This window comes from Podarcis vaucheri (genome assembly GCF_965113315.1).
Source record: "Podarcis vaucheri genome assembly, chromosome: 4".
NCBI lineage: Eukaryota > Metazoa > Chordata > Lepidosauria > Squamata > Lacertidae > Podarcis > Podarcis vaucheri.
This window is the reverse complement of record NC_138762.1, coordinates 67,068,229-67,085,229: the sequence shown is the minus strand read 5'-3', so window position 1 is coordinate 67,085,229 and position 17,001 is coordinate 67,068,229. Positions and strand designations below refer to the sequence as shown.

The following is a 17,001-nucleotide window of genomic DNA, read 5'->3' as shown; positions in this document are numbered from 1 at the left end:
ATTCAAGACAAAATGGGAAATCGATGGAAGGGAATTGAGGTCCAACTTAGAAAAAAATAATTTTGTTTGTTTTTATAAAAGGACTAATATTAAGACAGGGAAATGCCAATTTGCTGACATAAATTTGGAAATGGGGATGCAAGGGAGGGGGTAGGGGGAAGTCAATGACCAGGGTTAGGAAATAACATTTTCGGGAAAGTATATATGTTTGTTGTTGTTTTCTTATTTTTTTCTTTGTTTATGTGTTTATTTGTTTTTTGTGTTTTTGTTTTTGTCTATATAAAATGTGAAAACCCAATAAAAATTTTATAAAAAAAAAAACATAATATATTATAACTTTGGATTCTCACCTGTTAACAATCCATTTTTACATACACCTTTATAACATTGCTGCTTAAACCACTTAACTTCATTCTGACATCATTCTAACATTCATTAATTTTGCAATATTTCTGTAAATAGTCTTTAAATGTCTTCCAGTCTTCTTCCACCGACTCTTCTCCCTGGTCTGTTCTCCATGCATTTGAATTCCTTTTGTGATATGGTTGCCAAACTTAGTGTGACAGTTCCCAAAGTGGAGAAGCCAATTTTTGTTTATGTTTGATTAACATTGTGTACCATTTTGAATTAAGATGGTGGACTGAAATGTTCCAAACTGCAGCAATTTTGATACCTATGGAGTTAGCATGGCCTATTTGATGTGACGGTTGCTAAGATCAATGAGTGTGTTTTTGGCCTATGTTTGGACAGACACCATTTTGAATCAAGATGGTGGACTGATCCATTCTAAACAGCACTGATTTGGATGCCTCTGAATATATTGTCACCCAATTTGGCAAGACTTTTACTGAGATCAGGAAGCAGCCCTTGGTTTACTTTTAGAAATGGTTGGACCCCATTTTGAATCAAGATGGCAGAACAAACTGTTCCACACCATGCTGATTTGTATGCCAATGAATATATTTTTCCTGAGTTTCACGTGACATCATCCAGTTTGGTCTGACAGTTACAAACTGCACCAATTTGGATGCTTCTGACAATATTGGTGCCCAATTTGGCATGATGGCTCCCAGGAGGAGGTTTTGGTCTTTGTTTGGAAACTGTCAGGAACTGTTTTTGAATTACTGGTTATAACATTTAGTACCTATGTATGAACTAAAATTGGAACTTTTCTCATATACATGCTTTTTTCTTAGGCGATTGAACATTTTCATTTGAACTAAATCTTACCATGTTAAAAACACTTCCAAAATATGATCCACAAGTATCAGTTAAGATGCCCCAAATAATTCTTTTAAAATCAATCAATCAATTATTGTGTGTTCATATGCTGTTTTTGGTCTAAAGGCCTCCTTCATTTTGAAAGAAACAACCTCATTTACTTATTCAGTGACTTTAATTTTTGAAAGCGAGTGGCTAACCCCTAAGATTCTATAGCCTAATATGGCTGACTTGTACAAGGATTCTGAAAGATAATAAAATTATTACATGACTTGATCTTTAGAATATTTTCAACATTTATATCTGCCAGTACATGTGTGTAACTTGATTTTTCTCATCACTGCCCTGCCCAGGAAGTGTGTGAGAGAGGTAGGTAAGCTAAGGACTAAGACACAGTGATGACTAGCTAGACATGAAATATTGTTTGCACAGCTGTATCTTGGAAATGACCAAATCGTTAAACAACTTACTGGGGGGAAATGAACAGAGACTCTTATTATGTTCAACCATGAAATTGCTGAACACTGCTTGTCCTGTTATAAAGTCATTGCATATGTTGCTAGGTCAAAACCCTTACCCTTATTTTCCTATTGCGTTCAGAAATAATTGATACTTAGCTCTCTTATCGTAAAGCAACTGTTTCATGGAAGAAATAAATTTCTATTCCAGTGATGCATTGTAATTGTAACATTACCATCAAGTTATTATATTAAAATCACACAAGTTTTGACATAAGATCAAGAACAATCTGTCCCACCTGATTGCATTTTGCAGTTGTTGAAATAGGACTTCAGTGCAGTAATTAAATCATGAGCATCAAAAGAGCTTTAAGATTTAGTAAAAAAAAAAAAAAGATGATAAAATGTTAATTTATGGCACTAACTTATTCAAAATGACAGCTATTATTTTACTTGCAAGTATTTAACACTTGCTTGTAGAACAGATGTCTTAGGATTTAATGCATGTCTCACGTATTAAGTTTTGATGAATGAAATTTGTCTTTGACCTAAAAATATAGTTAAGATGCTTTATTCAGCACACATGCAAATCTGAATTCCATAAACCGGTTATAGGTGCAACAGGTTTCTGACTTCTTAAGACTGTACACTTATTATGCGAAACGCCTTTGTGTAATGCTTGTGGTGTGCCTTTTCTCACCACTGATATAGCTATCTCATTATATGAGGCAACATTACACTCTTCCAGGAGGGGTCTGATCCTGATATGGAAATACCACCTACTTGATTCTAGGCCACCAACCTTGATGATAGCTGAGTGGCAGACAATATTCCCTGCATGAATAAGGCCCTGGAAATTTTAGTTCATTGGAGATCAGGTGGAAGGGTGAGACCATGTCTGTCTAGAAGGGCCAGTACAGTTGGACTCTGTATGAGGTGCAGCATCAGAACTCATAATCTTGGGGCAGTGGCTGGGAATCTAGGAGGTTCTACTGCTGATTATTACCCAGGGCCCTGCTTTTCCAGGGCTCCAATGAACCCTATTGTTTAATTTCCTACAGTGCCCTGTAGTATCTGTTGTAGTGCCAGCCATAATGCTCTGGAGTGATGCTGTGTTGGGCACTCCAGATAGTTGGATGATATCTAAATGATGGCTCTGAAATACTAGCACTCATGAGGGCACCATTGCAGCCTGCTGCCAAGTAAGGCCTCACTGGCTTGCTGGTGGGGGCATTAGGCCAAAGGCCCTCTTAAGCCTGGAATCGGACCTGCTTGGTATAATGTTCTTGCATACTAACCATGTCCACTTGGTTTCAGGTGTGTGTGTCTCATGAGGCAAAGTAGAGCCAAGAAAGTTCAGATAGTATTGGCCAAAAGTATGATAAATGTATTTGTGATTTTTTTGATCCTCATACTGGGATCAGGAAAGCTTATTTCCCCATTTAATGCTGACAAACTCACAGGGTGTTGGAATTAATAATGGATTCATGTCAGCAAATTTGGTTTGGCAGGGATTTTTTTCTATGGGGTGGATGGGAAAATAGCATTGGGCAGTTTCCTACTTCTGTGGATTTGAACACTTTTTGAATAGTCTTGTAGTTATTTGTGTTACTTGGACATCCTTCTGTTGTTCATTTGCTGCATACTGCTCTATATTTGTAGCATATCTTCTCCAGCTGGTGCCTTCCAGATGTTTTTGACTACAACTTCTGTCACCCATGACCATAGGCCATGATGGCAGTGGCTGATGGGAATTGTGGCCTAGAACTAGAATTGAGGGCACCAGGTTGAGGAAAGTTGACATAGTTTAATTAATGTTGAACTGAAATTGGGATTGCTCACTCCACAAAACTATAGAAGCACATTCTTGATAAGGCAAACTACACACTTGGTGTGAAACATAACCACTGTGTGAAGAGGGTCTGCTGCCTTTAATGTGGCATTTGCTCTTTGAAGCAAGCAACCTTCACATTTTGCATCATCCCATCCCTCTTGACAAAGGACGCTACCAAACATTTAAGATTACGTCAACTAGTCTGTGTTCTGTTTTCAGTGGATATTTTCAGATTTGAAAGCAATGTTTGAGAGATTTCTTTACTACGTATGTCAGAAAGATTTCTGGTATCAAATATGAAGAAAACATGTCAAATTTTTATTTATTATATTTTACATAATGGCCATTCGTTATATAATTCTCAGACCATATTCTTTTATTTTCTTGTAGTTCTTTGTTCTTTTTTTCATACTGTGGGTTCTGTTTTAATAGTTTACTGTTTAGCATGAAGACTGAGTTACTTCAAGTGCAAATCACTTATTTTTTTTAGCAAATCAGCAGTTCTAGTACCCAGAGGCCCAAGTTTTAGGTTGAATAACAGCATTTGTGACTGTGTGGTAAATTCAGCTAAATTTGTGAGGTTCACCTGAAGACCAGCATTAAATGACTTACATAACACTAAGTAGTATTATCATTGAACCACAATTATATCATTTTAAAAGTGAAAAAGTGCCAAACATGCATAAAATTATGCTGTTATTTGTAGAGTCAAGTGTCATGCGTGCCTTTGTATGGGACTGGTGTTTGCATGGTGTTCTGGCTGAAGAATTAAGAAGGATTTAAAACAGAATTGAGAAATGACAATGAAACCAGCATGAAATGAGCTAATATATTGTGACGAAAGTGAGCATGGTACAAGGAATGAGAAAACAACATAAGCCAGGTGCAGACAAACTTAACATTGCTGACCTCTTAACCATATTTAGCAGGGACTGGGCAATGGGTTTGAGCCTTCATTTTCTCCATTCTTTATTGTTTCTGCATAAATTCTACTGTAAATTCTAATACTGCAGTCAGTATTAGCACTGCTGAAAGTTAGTTTGAAACTAGGGTTTAAAGGTATGTGGCTTTAAGGTGAATATGTGTGAGAACAAATTAGTGGACTACTGCTTCAACAAAGCTAAAGAATTTTATACAAGAATTTTGATTCCAACCATTTCCTTCCATATTCATCCAAATGTTCAAATCTCTGTTGATCAGTTTGTGAAACATTTTGCTTAAATTCTTCAGTCTAATATAGATTTCCTCTTATTTCATTTATACAGAAAAATAATTCTTCCCTTCACACATTTTTTGTTTGTTTTTGTTTTAGGTCTCGATGATTGTCTGCAGCAATATATCAAGAATTTTGAGAGAGAAAAGATTGGTGGAGATCAATTGCTACGTATCACTCATCAAGAACTGGAGGATCTGGGGGTTACTCGAATTGGTCATCAAGAACTCATCTTAGAAGCAGTTGACTTGCTCTGTGCATTGGTAAATGTCTTTGTGATAGATTGTTGGGTGGCAAGAGAGACAATTTTTGTCAGGATGTTTTTTTGCAGTTTGAATGCCACAAATGTTCTTTAAATTACTACATCAATCTAGAATCCTCCACTTTTAATCACATCAGTTTCAATGTGCCAGTTTCTTACAGTATTACAAAACTGAATTTTAATTGAGGAGGCTAGTCAGCATGATGAGAATTGATCTGTGATATCTCTCAAAATTTGATGTTATTGCCAGTGCTGTTTAACAGACCTCTGGGCATGTGTTTTGCATTTTTAAGGCTTGCACTAGAACCTGCGGTTGCCTTAAGAGAAAATTGGTTTTGTATAGAGTTTATTTTGGGGACTTTTCAAGATTACTTATGATTACATCATGTTTAGAAAAAGCATTTTACTAGTACCCAGAGTCTATCAATTACTTCACATGTTTTTGAACTGAGCCTGCAGTTAAAAACAAATTATGTATTTGAATACCTGGTTAAAATTAAAAGGGAGAGGTAAGGGGTGAGGAGGCGGAAAGACAAGATATGGGAACTGTTCTGCTGCGGGCGAGCGAGGTGCTGAGGGCATGCCTGGGATTGGTGTAGGGTCATGGAGAGGCCCACCCAGCACATGCTGCTTACACCACAAGGCGCCCAACGTTGATGCCTCAGGCTGGTTTGTTGGGCTGGGCTCCTTATGTTTCCTGCTTTCTTTTCCTGAGCAAAGGTCAACAAGGTCGACAACTCTGGGCAACCTGGGGTGTGTGTGTGTGCCGGGTGGATTTTTGCACCCTGGCGCCGCATATGCTTAAGATGGCCCTGGTTGCATTTGAGGTCTAATTAGTAGGTAATAAATTCAAGGGACTTAAGAGTTTGTTACAATTATGCAAAGAATAGGAGAGGAGTATGGAATATGGAGCAGAACGGGGGTGGTGCTGTGGGTTAAACCACTGTGCCTCTTGGGCTTGCCAATTAAAAGGTCGGTGGTTTGAATCCCTGCAATGGAGTGAGCTCCCATTGTTCGGTCACAGCTCCTGCCAACCTAGCAGTTCAAAAGCACACAGTGCAAGTAGATAAATTGGTAACGCTCTGCTGGAAAGGTAAACAGTGTTGCCGTGCGCTGCTCTGGTTTCGCCAGAAGCCGCTTAGTCATGCTGGCCACATGACCCAGAAAAACTGTCTACAGAAGCGGACAAACGCTGGCTCCCTCGGCCTTTAAAGCAAGGTGAGCGCCACAACCCCAGAGTGGTTCGCAACTTGACTTAATTGCGGTTCGAGGACCCGGTCCCCGCATAGTGGAATGAAAACACAGGACACGAGATATAAGGTTAATGGGCAAGAAAGGGCCACAACTTTATTGATTACAGCAAGTGAAAAGGTATTGGCTTAGGCATTGGATTACGTCAGCTGACTCCACCCCCTCAGAGAGGGGTGAGTCTAAAACAAGGGGGGTTTATTCACCAGTAGGTGGATCCTGTTGATGCTAATCCAACTATAAGCTCTCCCCTGATGTCACCTAGGGTCGTGCCATGGCCTCCCACCACTCAGGCATCGGACAGAATAAACAACCGCCAGATTCCTTTTAACGGAATACCCAAAAATTGAAGGCGTAGGCGATGGCCACACCTAGCCCTTTGACACACCACAACACATTATTCCAATGCCTAACCTACCCACCAATACCATGAAAGTTGTGACGATTGCTACGAGGTAGGCGAAAAAACCAAAAAGCCTAATGCCAAATGGAAAAATTCCTACTAGGCCCCCCGGACAACCAGGGTGACCAACCTAAGGTCCATAGCAAGGCCAAAAGAAGACTGAGACCCTGAACTCTAAGGGAGTGGAGGGTGGGTAACTCACGACAGGACGACGATGAGTGAGGACGGGAAGATGGCGCCGCAGCAATTTAAGCTGCTAAACACGCCCCCTCGCAGGCACCTGGTTGGGTGCCTGCCCATGGGCGCCAGCCAGGTGAGGGGAGGCAGGGGGCAAATGCCCCCTGCTTGAGGCGTGGTCCGGATCCCGACCGCAACCACTCCCCTCTCTTGCAGGAGGAGAGTCTTTGTCAGAGGTCCTTTTTATGGACTATGGAGCAAAAAGTAACAAAAATCTGGCCACCTTGGGAGGTTTTCCCCCTGAAAGGCTGGGTTGTTGTTGTTGGCACTCATCTGTCTCAAGAGACAATGGAGTGTGCCTTATGGGGGTGAAGTATTCTGCATTAGCAGCACCAAATGTCCTCCCCAGTGACAAAATCTCCCCCGCTCAGCCTTGCTGGTGTGGTCCAAAGGAAAGCAGAGCAATATGTTTGGCACCAGCTTGGCTGTAAGAGTTGCCAGAAGAAAGCATACAAGGTGCCATCCAACTGTCTTAGGGACTCCACTCCATATTTGTGTAGGGTTTAGTACTTAGCCTTTTCTTCTCCTGAAGATATCCTGCAAATCAGTGGAGGTTTAGGGTCAGAGTTTTTCTTCTAGATGAGCTATCTTTTCAGGTTGATGAACCCCACCTACAGCATATGCAGAAACCACCTTATTAACTGTTGGACCCACTACTGGTCTTGTCACTCAATCCGCTGGAGCCTGTCTTCACCTGCAGGGGAAATCCCTAACTCATTGAGGGTTTGAGACCCATTGACTACCCTCACCTGGTTTAGCCGGCCAGTCAAAGCTATTCCTGGGGTGTCGCTGCTGTCACATGGTTACAGGTTATGGGAGCCACAGGTGAGTGCTGAGTGCAGGTGAGAACCAAAGGTGGACAAAATAAGCAAGAAGGTACACGACATGTCCCCCAGCAGAGGTACTCCTCCTCCTTAAAAAACCCAGACGTAAGACTGAGTACACATTTACAGTTGTACCTTGGAAGTCAAACAGAATCCGTTCCAGAAGTCTGTTCAACTTCCAAAATGTTCAGAAACCAAAATGCGGTTTCTGATTGGCAGCAGGAAGCTCCTGCAGCCAATCTGAAGCTGCGGAAGCTTCGCCGGACGTTCGGCTTCCGAAAATCATTCAGAAACCGGAACAATCACTTCCGGGTTTTGATCATTCAGGAGCCAAGGCATTCAAGATCCAAGGTACGACTGTATTTATTAATAAATGAAAAAGAATAAAATAATGCTGATTCTCTTGTTCCACTAGAACTTCCTTCTGTTTTCCTTTTGTGCTGGAGTTGTGTTGAAAAATAGATTTAATTTGTAAATATTATTCTAAATTGTTGATTTATAACTGTATCACACATGCAAGACTTTAATAATAATAATAATAATAATAATAATAATAATAATAATAATATCTTTATTGTCATTGCCCCCTTCGGGGACAACGAAATTACTTGACTGCTCCATAAAAACACTAATTAAACAATACAGTATAATACAGCAAGGGAGATTAGATAACTTTCAAAGTCTGGGCTTCCCATTCAGGGCCGAGATCGCTCTGGAGAAGAAGCTGTTCTTAAGACGGCTCGTTCTTGTCTTCATCGTCCTGTATCTCTGTCCCGACGGCAAGAGCTCGAAGAGACAGTGACCAGGATGCGATGGATCTTTTACTATGTCCAGTGCCTTCCTATGGCACCTTGTGGCATAAATCTGCTCTAAGGTGGAGAGTGGGCAGCCAACAATGCTCTCTGCTGCCTTAACAACCCTGCACAACCCCATCCTGTCCTGGGTAGTACAGCTTCCGTACCACACACATAAGCCATAAGTGAGCACGCTCTCAATGGCACAGTGATAGAAGGCACTGATAGGCAGGCACATTATGTTTTTTGCATGTGGAACTTCAAGCGCTCTTCAGAAAAAGCTATCTTCATTTAAGTGACACTGTTAAACTTGGATATTAAGAAAAATCTGGCCTTCATAACACCCTAGCTTCACAGCTCTTGGATTTTTAACTTTCTCTCCTTCTATTATAAGAGCAGAAATAGCAGCAGCACTCAGCTAATTGCTTCTGTAGATTTTATATATTAGGCTTCCTGAGTCCTACTCCCTGCTGTTGCTTTGCTTCTTAGATGTTTATAATAAAAACTATTGTTCTTTAAAAATCTATTCTCATCCTTTGTACTTTTAGTAAAAGCAACATGCATATTATACTTACAAAATGTCACATTGCCTTTTCACATTTGCCTCAATGTTATACCTGCACGAAAGTAAAAGAATTATTCTGATCTCAAAAATAGATAGTTTCACAGTTGCCTGAGAATTTAGTAAAAAAGATATTAATTTTATAGGAGATCTACAGAAGTTGGATAAATTGGTATTGCAGTCCATTCCATAGATTGTGGAAAGAATTAAGTAAAGTAGCCACATGATCACCTTTCTGTTTTAATTATTTTAAAAGCCACACGTGAACATGAACATGTATTTGTTCACTTGAACAAACACTGTGGATAGAAACTGCATTCATACCTTTAAGGATCTGACAACATTGTACAGAGCTTGAGCTTTTAATACAGAAAAAAACAGAAGTGACAGTAGTAATAATATGCCTGCTTACTGATTTGGAACATAGCCTTTAGTTTCTAGTCAGTATTTTATTCAGTGAATCTATGTATCCTTAGCAGAATGCAGACCAGAATATATATCATAGGTTAAAAAATGAATGATGCAGCAGGTGATGACTAGTTTTGCTAGCCCACTTGTTCAACAGCTGAATCCGTTTGGTTTCTTGCACTTGTGAAAGATGATGTGCAATTGCTTACATAAGAGCTTACATTTCAAATTTGTTGGTCACATTTTTATAAGCATGCATCCACACTATAAAGAGAGAAATCAAACCTTAGTTGCATCATGTTTTTCTGTTTGTAATACTACTAAAGCTTCTGTTTCTAGCTTTTCCTCAGATTATATGTATAAGTATATGCATATGTGAGGAGATTTCTTGAAGAACCTTAGACTTGATTGCCATGACATGTTTTGGATCCTGAACATAACAGTTTTATTACATTCTACGTTGAAGATAAAGCCCCAAGCTAAGAGGGCAGTTATACCTTTTCTAAATAAGTGAAGACTGTATTCCGGTCACTGGTGGTCTGGACAATAAGAAAAAGGGTTTGGAAGGAACTGCACCAGGGAATAGGATCAATAGTCTTTTCTTAAAAGAAAGATTTGTCATACACAGCTGGAGTAGTGCCACATTGCTAACCTCTAAGAAGCCTCTTTGAAAGGTTTCCACATAAGAATGCCAATTCAGAGTGGCCATGTTAATTTGTTATAGCAAAATTCCAAGAGCACTATGGAATCTTACTTATGTATAAATTTTGGCATGAACTTTTGTGGAGAAAAGTCTGCTTCAGCAGCATGATGTGACTGTGAAAGCATTCAACGAAGGCCTAGGGCAGGGGTGGCTAACCTTTTTTGACTCGAGGGCTGCATTTGCTGTTTGCCAACCCTCTGAGAGCTGCATGGTAGTGACCAAGTGAAAGTGAGCACTGCCAAAATTAGTGTGTCTACCCTGAACCCACTGTCACTGGCATGCACTGAATGCACTGCTAGCAGATATGCATTCAAACATGCAACACTTACAGTACATGCTCCAGGGAGGGGGAACGGCTGTAGCTCAGTGGTAGAGCATCTATCTTTCATGCGAAAAGTCTCTGGCATCTCCAGGTTGGGCTTAGAAATGTCCTGTGCCTCAAATCCTGGAGAGCTGATGCTAGTCAACATAGAAAACACTGAGCTAGATAGAACAGTGGTCTAATTCCATATAAGACTATGTTCTCTCCCATCCCTTTCTCTCACACACAAAGAAACCCCATAGCACACGTTCTCTTTGCCTGTCTTTGTCTCTCACATTCACACTCATCCCCACTTCAGCATTGAGCTTGATTTGACTCATTCTCCAACAAGCCCAGCCATCCTATGGGGAGGAGAGTCTATTTCATTGGCAATAGCACTCCAGTTGTGGAGCCGTCTATTGCCATTCAGCTGCTGCCTACTTAGACTGCCCGGGTTCTGAATTGGTTGTGCATGTAATGCATGGGGAAACATGGCCGTGTCCTTTATAATAGTTAACAGATGGATTAGTGATTACAATTTTAATTATATTTCACCTTTTGCTCTTTTTGTTGCTGTTTGTTCTTTTAATCTTTATTTTAGATCATGTTGTGCTTTATTTTAAAATTGGTTGCGGATTTTTAATGTTTTATTTATTGCTTATGATAACATTTGTTATGTTGTAGTTAATTCTTTTCATGTTGTAAGCTGCTTTGAGCATGGTTTGAACTGTGGAAAGGTGGCATACAAATAAAATTATATATGTATGTAATAGGATTAAAGGTGGTATATAAACAGTTCAAACTGTTTTTACTCAGAGCGAATTTTAATTGACTCTGGTAATTAATGGGCCTGGCAACCATTGGATAGTTATGATTTCGCTCCCAATTAATGGACCTGGCTTCCAATACATTTCCAAGCACAATTCAAAGTGTTGGTGCTGACCTTTAAAGCCCTAAATGGCCTCGGTCCTGTATACCTGAAGGAGCGTCTCCACCCTGGTGTTCAGGCTGGACACTGAAATATAGCTCTGAGGGCCTTCTGGTGGTTCCCTCCCTGCAAGAAATGAAGTTACAGAGAACCAGGCAGACGGCTTTCTTGGTAGTGGCACCCGCACTGTGGAATGCTCTCCCATCAGATGTCAAAGAGATATACAGCTAGACTTTTAGAAGACACCTGAAGGCAGTTTTTAATGTTTGATGTTTTATTCTGTTTTTAATCTGTTGGGAGCTGCGCAGAGTGGCTTGTGAAACCAAGCCGGATGGGCGGGGTATAAATAATAAATTATTTTTATATTATTATTTTTATATTGTTGTTGTTATTTTATAAAGTGATTTGCTATTTTAAAGGCATAGTTACCTTGGTAAAGAGACCTAGCATAACAATACATTATGTGGCATAAAGTGGAATGATAAGATGGAGACACTTTATTGCTATAGATTATTTAAAGGCTTCTTATTTTTTCTCACATAATCTGATAATAATTTTTATTAGTTTTCAATTACAATCCAATAATAGTCTCATTATAGCAATACCAATTTATAATACAATTATTAATACCAATTGTCCAAGTACTAAATTATATAATTTAGATAAGGTGGCCCCCTGCGTGCTTGAATTGATGGCTTGATTATTTGTTTCATTTCTGCATTCCAGAATCTTATTAATTTCCATTACTTTCCGGTCATAATAACAATCCCTTATACAACAACTGCAGTATTAATAACTTCTATTCATGTTGACACATTAAATGATTTATTTTTAAAAAAAATTCTCACATGTTCAGTCATCCACTTGCCATCTTGCCCAAGGGTAGGTTTCTCAGGTTTTTAATCAAAAACAAGGCTCAGCAACACATATTGCCTGATCTGAGCTCTCACTTGTGCTGAAGTCTGGAGAAAGAAACAGCAGAAGTCTTCCCCACTGTTTTTCTTGTGTCCCCATTTCACAGCAGAAATTTGTGCATGCCCAAACTAATTTATGGGTCCCTGCACATCTACTGAGGACTGTGAAAGGCTTAGGCAGGAAACTCAACCATTCTATCAAATTGATAAGCCAGATGTGCCTAAAGATAGCCACCACCACCACCCCGCCAAAACTTGCTAGATGTGAGGTGTTATCATTCTTTTGAGCAGTCTGTATTTCTCCTAAAGTTACTGTAACTAATAACACAGGGTAGTGGGGGCAGAAGTGACACAAGGTTTATTTCGGGGATTAATAAGGCAATAAATGGTTCCTAGCCCTGATGGGTTTGTTTTACCTCTACTATTTACCTCCACTGTGCCTCTGAATACCAGCTGCTAAAGGTCCTACTGATGGGAAAGGTGTTGTTTTGCTCAAAGCTTGCTTGTGGGTTTCCTCAGAAGCATATGTTTGGTCTCTGTGAGAAGTGGACATTGGACTAGATGGGTCCACTGATCCAGCAGGGCTGCTTTTTGTTCATAATAGCTATAGCCTAGACTCCCTTTTGCCAGGTTAATCGGAATAAATTGTGAGCACATATAATGAAGACATACTCCCAGAGAGACACAATTCTTCTGCCATTTTTTGGCATCCTTAACTTTCATTTTCTTAGAGTCGAATAGCAAGTTTTGTGGATAATAATTGCTATCATATATTATAGCCAATAAATTTGTACTTACAAAAATATGTTCCTTTTATAGTGTATGTTTAAATAATTCGGCAATCCCATTTTCCCTTCCTTAGTTTAAAAATGAGCTGTGTACATGCTGGGGGGGGGTGTCCTTGTGCAAAAGAGGTAATGGTTCAGAGCCCAGTTGAGCACCAGTGTTCCAACTCAGCATTTTGTTGCAAGCATTAACTTTTTTTCTTAAAATGCCACCTGTATTGTAATTTGTCAAAGAAATATTTAAAGTACCGTAAATCAAATAAGGCAAAACCACAATTTAAAATTCTGCAAAGCATAACACACGTGAGGTGGGATTTAACTAAGTCTTACTCAGAGTAGGCCTGTTGAAATCAGTGGATCTAACTTAGTCATTTTCATAAATTTAAACGGATCGGCTGTGAGTGAAACTTAATTGAATGCCACCCATGAAAATTATTGTTCGTAAGGGTTGTTCCACACATCTGAGGAGTGTCTACTTTGGATTGTGCTCCATTTAGTAAAACCATCTATTCAAACAAATGAGCTAGCTCATATGTGCACAGTGCAAGCCACAGTTACATCTGGATTAAGATGGTTTAGTGTAGGTAGGTATTATGTAACAATAGGGGGGGGAGTTTTTTAAAAGTTGGTTTTCTTAACTAAGTACATTTTAAGGATAAGCTTCACAGCATATTGGAAGCTTTTCCTAGAAATATCCACACATTGATAAAAGCTACTCAAAGGAAGGCAAGAGGTAAGACAGTACTGCATCATCTGCAACCCACATGGTTATACAACATGAATATGTTGGCTATAAATGAGTATGGCCATACCTGTTGCTGTAAATATGTGGCTTTTGGCTTCAGGCTTGGAGGACATAAAAAATGTTAGCCCCTGGCAAGAAGAGAGCCACCTCTTCTGCATTTAATAGATATAGTTTAGTCTACATGAGATTCAAGATTCAGTTTCCTATATTGACAGAGTAGTTCAGTTCTTACGTCACACAGATGAAAGTGGGTCTACAGAGAGGTTAAATTGATTAAAGGCTTAAAATTGCTTTACAGGATATCAGAAAAGTACACTTGTTTGTTTCCCTAGATAAAGATTATATAGACTTTTGCCCAAGTCTGTGTCAATATTTTTTGGAAACAAAGTATGCAAGGACTTTTTAAAGCAGTTTGCCATGTATGCTTAGATTTTAACCATCCTTGGGGTTTTTTAGTGCTTTCTATAAAGATGAAGAACTAACTGTTTTCCCAATTTCTTTTAAATGCAGAACTATGGACTGGAAACTGAAAACCTAAAGACACTTTCTCACAAGCTAAATGCATCTGCCAAAAACCTTCAGAACTTTATCACGGGAAGAAGGAGAAGTGGTCACTATGATGGCAGAACCAGCAGAAAATTACCAAATGATTTCCTTACCTCAGTGGTGGATCTGATTGGAGCAGCAAAAAGTCTCTTGGCTTGGCTAGACAGGTAATTTCAGGACTTTCGTGTATGACCATTTTAGTCATGCATATTCACCTACATGTTCATATGCTGTTTATAGAGTTCTAACTCTATATTATAAAGTTATATCTGCAAGTTGAAGTTACCTGCTTTAAAAAAAGAGGAACTATCACAGTATTCGGTCTGGATCTGCAAGTGTGGTAGAAACTGTCTGAACACAAGTTTTCTCTCCTGAAGACAAATCCTCAGAATGCAAAGAAAGTATGTTGAAACAACTTCTGCCATATTTGGAATATATGTCTTCACCCATTAGGAAGGAGCAGAATAATGACAATTCTTGGTACTTCGTTTCTTATTATTTGTTTCATTGAAACATTTGTATTTTTATTTCACTGAAACGTGTATCTTAGTCTAGACTACAGCTATATGCTGTATCAATTTACTCTTCAATACCCTGCAGTTTTTCAGAAGATAATAGGATATTTGATCTATCAGGAGCCCAATACTGTAGTTTAACAGCTGCAGTGTTTGGAATAGTAGGTTGTGCACTGCATGGTACCTTACTAATCATGTATATGAATCTTAAAATACAACAATGCAAGAAACTCAAAATAACAACATTTTAACAAGATATCAAAGGGCAAAAATGAAAGTGATTTACCATGGACAGTAAAGTTATCCATCTTGTGTACCTACTATTGTGGAAGAAAGTTGTTTTAGAAGCTGTGGTTGCTAACTGTTCTTATATATCCTGTTCTTTCCTCCTTCTCATGCCAAGTAATACTGCTTTCTTTTTGCATAATTGGCTTCAGTGGTCTCATTTTTGTCTTCATGCTTCCCCCAATCTAAAACCTTAAAGCCTCCAAAGCTAATGCACTATGGAGTATGTTAAGAATGAGATGAATATTTATAAGCTTCTCTTTTTTTTTACTTGCTTTCTTTAGGACCACTTCACTCTTTCCTGGTCCACCTGTTGAAACAGCCATTTCAGTGCAGTATTTAAATCTGCTCCATTTGGCAGCAGCATTACACCTCGCCCTTCCTTCAACTCACTAGTTTCCTCTGAGATTTCTGTTATTTTTTCCATCTTTCCATTCTTTTAGTGTTGAATACAAGTGAGGGGAGATGGCAGGAGAATATTTTTACAAATGCTTCATCTTTCCATCTGAAACAAATTTAAAGGGTGAGAAGAGAACCATGTAACCTGAAGTATAGGACCAGAAGCATTTCAAAGAAATGTCTTTTAAAAAATATCATTGAGATGGAGTCTTGAAAGTCTTAATATACAATTCTTTGTAGTTTGGAAGTCATGTATGAAAGGGTTTTAAATAATCTGGCTTAGAATTTCACTCCACATGATTCTTTTTGTAGCTATCCTCTGCTGTGTCATTTTATAGAAAAGTACTCATGAGAGCCCCAGAACCAAACACTGTTTACCTGATTGTCTGAGATAGATCTTTTTTCCCATTTCCCCTTATTCTAGTAGAGCATGCTAAAAAGCTCAAAAGGCAAACAACTGTGGTAGTTTATAATATAGATAATGGTGAAGATTAAAGTGCTTTGAATGGAAGTTACAAGTCAGAATGGGGTAGACTTGTTGTTAGTGCTGTAGAAAAATCCAGGAGGAGACATAACTGATGATGGTTGGGAAATGTGCTACGTTTCTGGCATGTGTTGTGGTTAATATTGTGCCCATGCTAAAATATTCATGTTCATTTTCTCTCTCCTTCTCTCTGTTTTCAAAAGAGGTTTTGCAGAAGTACAAAAAGGCTTTTGAACACCCCCCAGAACAAGCCAATGAATGTGCTGAGTGACCTTGAAATGCTATATGTTAGTTTGGGGGTGGGGGAAGAAATGTAGGATAATGTAATGGGGCACCACAGAGGTGGGCATACCTGACTGATTGCAACAGTGGAGAGGAACGTTGGGCACTGCATTAGTATGCAGCAGGTTCCAGTTACAGGTGTAACTTGGGCTGGGAAACCTAAAGGAAAATCTCTACTCAGTCACAAAGTTTGCTGGGTGGCCTTGAGAAGTCAGTGTTTGTAAACTTAATCAAAAGGGGTACTACAGAGGGGGAGGGATAGGGTTATCACATGTACACATCTGATTTTTATATGGGTAGTAGAAGTAAAAAATAACAAATGAGTCCCTCAGGTTCAAGGATCATAAGCAGAAAGATTCACTCTTAGTAGGAGTTGTGTAATTAAAATTTCCAATGTCCCTTTATATGAAGAAAAAAGCATTTCTTTCATTTAAGGTCAATCATAGTGCTGTATTTCATAGTGCAGCCTAAATCAGTTCAATAAATGGTGCAACATTCCTGCCTTGGGATGTAAATAATGTTGTATTAGAGTAGCAAAGAATGGCATGAGAGGAATTTGCATCTACACAAATAATTATATACAACATTTATATAAATTTATCTTGTATTTTGTTCTCTTTGGGGACCAACGCGTTTCTTCTTTTCTGGTT

General features: G+C 39.0%; 1 protein-coding gene across 5 annotated transcripts in view; it reads left to right on the top strand.

Moving 5' to 3' along the window:
• Positions 1–17,001, top strand: part of CNKSR2 (connector enhancer of kinase suppressor of Ras 2) — a 298,892-nt gene that overhangs the window by 121,397 nt on the left and 160,494 nt on the right. For all 5 annotated transcript variants that reach the window (XM_082220567.1, XM_082220568.1, XM_082220569.1 and 2 more), the window contains exons 4-5: positions 4,826–4,989; positions 14,351–14,553. In XM_082220567.1, the coding sequence (XP_082076693.1) occupies positions 4,826–4,989; positions 14,351–14,553 (367 nt within the window). The remainder of the gene's footprint in view (positions 1–4,825; positions 4,990–14,350; positions 14,554–17,001) is intronic.